At 36.3% G+C, this 9,217-nt stretch overlaps 1 protein-coding gene across 4 annotated transcripts; it reads right to left on the bottom strand.

The window, feature by feature from the left end:
• Window positions 1–1,585: 1,585 nt before the first annotated feature.
• On the bottom strand, window positions 1,586–8,733 carry LOC102581582 (uncharacterized). Of its 4 annotated transcripts, none has more exons than XM_006359814.2 (6): window positions 8,195–8,733; window positions 7,475–7,686; window positions 2,920–3,205; window positions 2,749–2,834; window positions 2,552–2,643; window positions 1,586–2,443 (listed from the first exon to the last, which is right to left on the bottom strand). In XM_006359814.2, exons 1-6 carry the CDS (start codon window positions 8,525–8,527, stop codon window positions 2,181–2,183), a joined length of 1,272 nt encoding a protein of 423 aa, XP_006359876.1. In that variant the 5' UTR covers window positions 8,528–8,733; the 3' UTR covers window positions 1,586–2,180. The 4 variants fall into 4 exon arrangements, with proteins under 4 accessions (XP_006359876.1, XP_006359878.1, XP_006359877.1 ...); XM_006359816.2 differs by having other exon boundaries at window positions 1,586–2,431; XM_006359815.2 differs by having other exon boundaries at window positions 2,920–3,202.
• Window positions 8,734–9,217: the final 484 nt, after the last annotated feature.

Genomic DNA, 9,217 nt, shown 5'->3' with positions numbered 1-9,217 from the left:
GCTTTGTTGTTGTAGTCCCTAGCTTCATGCTATTTTATCCTTGTATTAGTCTCAAAGTAGAGTAAATTAGAGGTTCAATGGGGTTATGACTTGAATGTTGTTTTAGAATTATCAACGTGAGTTCTATAAGTTGGGACAGGAAAGACTTAGAGGTGTTTTACTCGCAAGGGTGACCGAGTTGGTTGAGCAAGTGATCTCTCGAATGGGAGGTCTCAGGTTCGAAACAGACATTCTCAGTTGTGCTTGTTGCGTAGAATTTCCTAGTGCGGTTTACCTCTCTAGTGTGGGGTTGGTGGTCGGCAGACTGTTTCGTGCGCATCTGAAGGGTAGCGGTTGCAGGTTCTCTTGTTGTGACTTAAACGAATGTTCCCTTTTTCCAGTCATCATAAGTACTCACTTTCTACCTTGATCAAGATTTACTTTTGTATTTGTAGAAGTTTTGCTACTTCCCGACACCATTTTTGTTGAACACAGAGTTCAAAATGTTACATTTTATCTTTATAGAAAGAAAAAAAATCTAATAAGTCATGGTATAGAGAGGATATTAAATTAGTTATTGAAAAGTCACTTGGAGTAAAAATCACTTCAATTTAATTTGAATATTTCATCAAGTTTTCAGGTTTGTATAAGTTACAAAGAAACATTGTTCACCAAAACGGTTTTAACATTTTATGATATTCTAAAGGCAAAGAATGAATATAAATTATCGCAGGATACCTTGTAAGGTGTTACAGGATATACTTCTTTCACTGAATAAATATTTTCTTGTGACCAAATTGAATGGAAGAAAATGACATTTTCAATTTTTTTAGCCTTTTAGGTATAAAAATGATCTCTTGTAAAAAATTTATAAAACTAAAAATGAGTTTGTAAAGAAATACATTTTGGTAGTTAATTATATTGGGATTAGTGTCTTGTATTATAACATTTTGACCAAAATTAGTCAATATTGGTAGTTAATTATATTGGGATTAGTGTCTTGTATCCAATCTAATAGTACTAAATATTGGCACCAGGTTTTCTATGCCTTCATCCTGGAAAAAAGTTGTTTTTCCTTCTCACTATTCCTTGCGCTTTGTATATGAGTAGAATATCACACACACACACACACACTAAAGCTCCACCATAGTTACCAACCCAATCCACTGAGTGTTGTGTGGTTACTGAAGATATTGGTACCTAAACCTCTTATCCATTGCAGTTCCTACTTCCCTACTTCACTTATAAGTCATTGAACTGGATTCTACTGCTGCAAAGAAAAAGCACCACTCATGCACCGCAGGTTTGTGAAGACAGATTCTTGTCTTCTCAAATTTCAGAGTTGAGCCAACTGATTTCAGTAGTCTCCCCCTCTCCCTATACTTCGAACCAAAACTCTTCTTCAAACTTAGGTTCTCTAGCTTCTATTCTCGAGGTACACAGATCATTTCAGCTAAGACTCTACTTAGCATGCAAGAAAAGAGTAAGTATGGAGAAAGATATGACCCTTAAAATTTGATCATGATCCTATCAAATAGCAGCATTTTGCCTTGAGCACAAACTCAGAAAATCATTCAGCTGCTCTTGACATGAACGTCTGTAGAAGTTCGGAAATACTTGGTACCATAGACCAAAGTCAAGATCTTCTAAAACAGAGTTACAGCACAACATTCTAAGGAAAGAATGCAGCATATTGGTTGTATGCATTTGACAAACTATAAGAAGTATTTCTATCAATCTGTATGTGCAATCCAAAATACAGGTTCCAAATTTTTCATCACTATCACTTGTCAAGAACTTCTGCTCCTGACTGAACAAAGACATCATCCCTATCCATAACAGAACATAATAATGTTTCAGCCACCCTAGCAAAGCAAAACAGGCAGGGTAACAAGGGATGAGGATTCCTGCCACATTTCAGTAAACAATCATAAAGTACAACGAAGCAACTTTTCCACTGTGAGAGTCAAATAGACTCACTCTTTGAGAGTTCTCAGGCCTGTCCGAGCTTTTCTCCTTCAGTTCAAAACAAAAACCTTCCACACTACTAGAATGGAAGGCTTAACGGAGATATGGATCTTTGACCAAGCTTTAATTGGTGTCAGAATCTGGGGTATTAGATCTCAAAACTGTTCAACCGAACTGACAATCTAAACTTCTCCCCACTGATCAGCAGAAAATTAGGAGCATCAACAGCTGTGTCATTTCCAAGGAGAATAGTGCATACGGAAAAACTGGTAATCAGGAAGGATTACGTGCAAGCGCCGAAGCCAACTGTCTGCATTTTGCAATAGAGAATTTTCTTGCTCGGATTCATGAGGTCCACCAGGACTCAAGATTGAGGTTTTCAGTTTGTATGTAGCAAGACCAAAGACTGGTAAAGAAATTCTTGAGCATGCATTTACATTTCCAAGAACTTTCCTACCAGTTGCACCATGATAGCGTGGTTGAACTGTGCTCAAAGCCGGGAAAATGACAAAAACATTACTTCAGAATAAGCACCGGGAAGTAGAAATCCACATGCATAAAACAAGTACATATGTTGTGCACACTGAGACTGGACAGGACATACCTCTTGATTGTGTGGACAAAGTATGAAAGGTTAGAAAAGAAGCATCCAGATCCCGCAATGTTGGACCCATGGGTATTCTATAAATTGGATACCTATAATAGACTGTGTCAGTTGCAAACTAAAATGCAAAACAAGAGCTTCAAATAGCTTCATCATGTTGCAGATTACTCTCGACTCCTACAGAATTTTCAACATACCAAGCTACAGAAATCCAACTAGAAGGCAGTAAATCAGCGCTCCTGCAGGTCTTCAGCTCTGGAAATTGAGATGCCAAAACTGCTATCTGATAAAGAAAAGAAGAATGCAGAAAAAAATACCCATTTAGGATTAAAATGTGATTTTTTCTTAAACACTAACAAGTGATGTACCTTGTCAGCCAATGGTCTTCGATGATGTGGTTGCTCATGCTCCAAATACTCAAACATGAGTTGCCCAGGAGACTTAGAAATTTCAGTTTCATCACTCGATGACACCGTGACAGCCTTGTCGCTCAATGACAGTCTATTTAGTCGTTGAGCATTTAGATTTACAAGACTATGCTGGTTCCGCAGCCCATCAGAAGAGGATATGGACCGCCTCTCCACTTCACAGTCACTGCTTCCACCACTGCTGGTCTCCCTTGATGACTCAGCATCACCCTCTTCACCAGGCCTGCTGGACAAAACAGGAGCACAAGATACAAGGTAGGATAGAAGTTAAATACCCAGACGCACCACATTCAAGTTACCTTTAAGTGAAAGAAAGAAATATTACCTAAAATATCTAATTAAATTTCACATTAACAATCATACAAGTAAAACAGACCGTTAATATGCAGCAATCAGTTCTTACTCGGTTTACAGCTTAGTCCTGGAGAACATGTCCAGATAAGTACTAAAAGAACAAGTTTCAACATCATACATGGAAGATGTACCAAGTGCCAATGTACTTTAGCCACTTCAGTAGCCAAAGAGGGATTCTAAAGTTCTGAAGCTAACCTAGTTTCTCACTGAACCATTTTCAGGTGCTGTTCCAGGTTCCAATCTCACAGGTATCAGTTATCACAATAAAATAAACCCCAGAACATTTGGAATACTGCTAATTTGGCATGTGTGTTTCATTACCATGGAATGGTAAAATCATGAAACAGATCATGAATCTCTAACAAAAAGCATTGCACTAGCCTATGGAAAGTACCAAACAGATAAAAATTCCAAAGTTGTCAATACAAAATTTTGCCTAGAAACCGAAAAATTTAGTTTCATGAAAAGGATTAGCAGAACCAACATGAGTTGCAGAAGTTCGTTCAGAAACTTGTGAACTGCTGGGTGCCCTAAAAAAGTACATCCACCATTTACAAAGCAAGGGAATCGCCGAATAACCTATCCAGGTAAGCCAGTAGGGTGAAGTCAACCCCCATAACACACCCTTTACAGAGCATAAAGATAATAATAGTAAAATAAGGAGAGAGAACCATGCATTTACTTTCAGAAACAAATGTTAATCCAATCAAGTAAAAAAGGTTTTAAATGGTTAGCGAGATGACGTAGAATGTACTAAAATACAGCTACTAGTTCAATAATAATAAAGCTTAAAGGGAACCCAGACTAGAATCTCAACAATGCTCAAGCAAGTCATGACAAATGTGATTAAAAAAAACTTGTGTTGTTGCAACAAAACGTGTTTATCATTTCATTATAACTTTTTAAAGATTAACAAGTATCAGCAGGAAAACAGAAATTACAAGCAACATACAAAGCTGACCACGAATTTTTTCAAAGATCAAATGGAACTTTGATTTGTACATGGAATGAGTCAGCTAAACACAGATATTACTGATGCTTAGGTACTTATAACTCTTGCAAGAACTTTTTCCACAAGCAAGTTATGAGCAAATTTAATCATCCAGTCCACATTGAATCTGGCACTGTTGGAACACAACAGCCTCAACTAGTGCAATATGACCATACTACCTACTATCTATTTATTTTTTAAATTATATTACCTGATATTTGTTTCATTAAGACCTTGTGGTGAGTATGATCAAGAGAGCAAGAAAGTGAAACACTACTACTTGCTAGTTTGACTTCTGAGATATCTTTTCACACGGACAAGAATTCCTTTTGGGATAATTGAGGACCGGCAAACGCAAGTACTCAACAGCACATGAAGTGAAACATGAAGGTCTGCTGATGGAATGAGTATATTAACTAGTATTTTACTGTTTTTATCAGTACTAGTTTCTATGTACGTGCAAAGCACATAAATCTTCAATTAATTATTTATGAACAATCAACAACAACATAACCAGTGTAATCCCACAAAGCGAGGTCTGGGGAGGGTAGAGTATGCACAGACCTTACCACTACATTAGAGGATTTATGAACAAGCAATAGATTACTTTAATTAAAAGTTATTTATAAGAAGAAAGTTTGTTTTACAATAATAATAAAGCTTATCCGCACCGGATATTTAGACCAAATCAATTCAACAACCATTAGAGGCAGGCCCAAGATATGACTATTACAGATGCGCAACTATACATCTAACACAAATCTATCGCTGGTCATAAAGATGATAATAGCAAGTATATATTATCAATCCGTACGTGGTTGATTTAAATATGCTATCCCAAGTTAGTCTTTTTTTTTTAAGCAAAAAAGGTTTATTTATTTTCTTTTTTTCTCTCATTTTGACTCTATTGAATAATATTAGAAGAAAATGGCAAGGGAACTATTTAAAAAAAATTAGAAGTGTTCATATCAATAAGACAAGTTGGTGTAGAAGCACGGGTTTGTTCAATGTTCTTTTCATCTGATTGAATAGTTAAGGTTCTTTAATTAATTAGTTTGGGAATCAAAATTTAGAAGTAGAATTTGTTTAGAACTCTTAAGGCTATTTGGATTGCTCAGCACGTTATTTGTGCTTTTTATAATAGTACAGATATTAACTCATATGAGTATAGTAATGTTTTACTTGAGATATAAGCTCCCATTTTGGAGAAGACCAGGAATCATAGATTCTTTTAAGAGCATGTTTGGAAGGCCAGTAACTAGATTTGGACATAATTACACAATTTTGTCATATTTGATTGGTCAACACAGTGTTCAGGAAAGCGAGCGCTTTAAGCGATGAAGCGAAGCGATGCGAGCCTTCTACGCTTCACAGACTAGAATGAGTATGTGAGCGCTTCATCGCTTAAAGCATGAAGCGGGGCCTTATCGTTTTTTCCGCTTCACGCTTCCCTGAACACTGGGTCAACATGTAATTGAGGGGGAGTAATTAAACTCTTCAATTTGTTTGAACCTGGTTAACGATAGTTATGCCATAAATTTGCCTAGTTATATCATAAAGGAATAAGTCGCTATCCTAAGCAAATTTATGGTATAGCTACCGTTGCTTCGATTATAAGACATCACTGGCAACAATGAGACATTCCCATAGATGACTATCGAATGATAGCTATTGCCTTAAACTAAACTTCAAGTTCATAAAATCCATGATTCCATGTGAATCCAATTCCCTCTCAAGCTTCTTTTCAGCCTAATCATCTCAACACCCAATTCTTAGCATGCGTAGTTATTAAATTCTCTTTCCTACTTCGACTGAACTTTTTGAGCCAAGGGTCTATCGGAAACAAACTCTCTATCCCACAAAAGGTAGGAGTAAGGTTTGCGTATATCCTAGCCTCCCCAGATCTCACTTGTGGGATTACGCTGGGTATGTTTTTTTTAAGACGTTGTTTCATTACCGGCATCAAGAAGATGCAAAGCGTACAAAAGTAGATATGCTAGCTCCATTACATGATAGAAGTTTAAGATCAGGGAGCCAGCCACAAAATCAAAAAATCTAGAGGAGACTTAAGCAAGACCGTGTCTGGTCTAGAGTTAAAGAGCTAACAAAATCTAAGAAAGAAGTAGAACTATTCACATAAGACAGGTTGGTCCAACAAAATAGACTGAACAAACATTTAGCTTTGAGTGAATGGTTAGGAGTTGAACTTCCATCAAAACACCGAAGGTTCCTTTCTGTCATTTCTGGGTATGTTGTTGTTATTGAATAATTATTGAAGTCTCTTGGTAAGGGGTGACTTTCTACAAGAAATGAAAATAAACACAAACGAAAGGTTGTTGCTAACTTTTGGAGTAATTCTATTACAATGATTCATTTCTATGAGTATACATGTAGCTAAAGGTGCGATCTGACAGCCGAAAACTTGAGGAAATGAGGATTACATATGTTAGTTGGTGTTTCATGTGTAAACACTCGGAGAGGATGTGGACCATTTCTTACTACATTGTCACGTAGAAGCACGTTTATGGTGGGATATCTTAAGATGGTTCGGGATACAATGCACCATGTCGGCAACTGTGAAGAATACATTACTGGGCCTAGAGAGAACAAAAGAAAAGAAATTAGGCTTTGGATGTTGCCCCATTAGTGTCTGTTGACAGTATGGAGGGGAAAAAATAAGAGAGTTTTTCAAGGGAAAGCTTGATTTTGTACATCTGAGGACTAGCTCCTATTTTTAATGTCTTCTTTGGTACACCCATGAGGTTCCCAACTTCCCGTTTATATAGGAGATTGAATGTGAGTCTTTCCCCACTACCTATAAAATCTAAATTTATGTGATAAAAAATAGGGGGGGGGGAATCAATACCTTCGTCTCAAGGAATTAGCCAATTGAAACAATTAACTTAATCCATTCCAAATTAAAGCTTGTGATTCTATGTCGTAATCTACTCAGACATAACCTCTTTTAATTTAATCCACTCAAACTGAACTAAGCAATTGAAAAATTAAAAAGGATAGCTGAAGTGGACACCAATTTAGATAGCATTTGGCAAGCAGAATAAGCATAAAGAGAAATGGCAAATAACTATAGACTAATTAGAAAAACAAACTAACACAAATAAAGAAAAAGAGCATCAAAAGTTGCCTTACCTAACACGTGAAGATGGCTTTGATGGATCTACGTACAATTGGATGCCGGATAAGAAAGGTACATAATATTGTATGATTGAATCTTTCCCATTCAACAATATTGGTACACCCACACCATAGACACTCCACTCGTTAAAAGCTTCCCAAAGATCGCCAAGGCAATAATATAGATTTGGCTCTGCTTCCCTGGCTCTACGGCCTCTTACATTCACCTGTCCATCAAAAGTGTGATAAAAAGACAAATATTATTTACTTTGATGCTATCACATTCTTAGTACAACGAATAAATCACACAATTAACGTATACCGTTCAAAAATGAAATTGCACTGGATTCCTAAATGTGAGAAATGTGAAGAAAAAATATAATCTTTAAATCAAAATGAGAAATTTTAAGATCTTGCAAACAAACCAAACAGCATTTGCTTCCTAAATATGAGACTACAACTACTACCCTTCAATCTCAAACTAGTTCAATTCAGTTGATATGAATCCTCATTATCCATTCCACTCCAATATGCAAGAGAAAGTGTAATGAAAAACAAGAACTTGAAATCTATAAGCAGCTGTCGCCCCATTTGATGATTGTTTAAGCATAGCAAAAAAGAGAAAATGTTACTTTAAAAATCAATAGCTGTATTAGCTTATAACTCATAGAATAAATGTATAGCCACTTCTCCAACTATGAAATTACTCCAAAATAAAATAAAAAAATCATATACCACAGAGAAATGCTGGGCGGGCACAAAGGGAGTAACAGATTCCATCAAACGATCCAAATTGGTAACATTTATAGGAGGCCTTGGTGGTGAAGCCGAGCATACAGAGGGCGTTTTCGACAATGTAGTAGTATTAGTCGAATCGTCCGAGTCCGTCCGGTTCCCCACCTCAGCTGCAACTACAGCCGCCTCAGCTTTAGCTGCTCTTTGCACCGGCGGCCTCTGCTGCTGTTGCTGCTGTTTCTGTAACTGCTGCTGCCGGCGCATAGCCGGAGGGTTATAAAATCGGTCAGCGCCATGGCTCCGCGACACCGCGAAGCTTCCAGAACCAGACATTATTACTCCCAATTTGTGTGTGTGTGGTGAGCTTAAACTAAAAATCTGTCAAATTGAAGAAATTCAGCAACTGAAAATGGAGAGATTTATGAAATGAGATTCGAATTGAAGTGAGAAAAAATCAAAATCTGAAACCTCACTGATTAGGGTTTTTGAGGTTTTTGGAGGTTCGCATCAATGACTTGTTGATTTTTTGGAGTTTTTGAAGGCGGAAAAATAAAAAAGGAAAATAAAGAAAATACTATTTATATTTATTATAAATAAAAATGAAAAAAATAGAAACAGAATTGTGGAGAGGAAAAAAGGGGTTTGAGCTTTCACTTTACTTTCAGATGCAGTAGTTTTGTGACACGTGTATGATTTAGCCAATCAGAGACACTGGAATGACCCCCTCGGTACTTGAATATTCCCATGTGCCCTTTTGGTACTTGGTTATTTTTGCCATATCTAAAATATAATATAAAATACAAGAAGAAATATTTATTTGTATTTGGACATGACATATAAAAGTCATAATTTATGTTAAAGATAATGTCATTCGAGATAATAATTTCAAAATTTAAATTCTTCAACAACTAAAAACATGATTAGATATAATTTCAAAATAAATATATATTGGTTACATTTAATTTTATACCAATATCTTGATTTCATTGAGCCATAAATATATATTGTGTATTCTTATTTATT

Source organism: Solanum tuberosum, unplaced genomic scaffold (genome assembly GCF_000226075.1).
Source record: "Solanum tuberosum cultivar DM 1-3 516 R44 unplaced genomic scaffold, SolTub_3.0 scf00309, whole genome shotgun sequence".
In the NCBI taxonomy this organism is placed as follows: Eukaryota; Viridiplantae; Streptophyta; class Magnoliopsida; order Solanales; family Solanaceae; genus Solanum; species Solanum tuberosum.
This window is presented reverse-complemented; position numbering and strand designations above follow the sequence as displayed.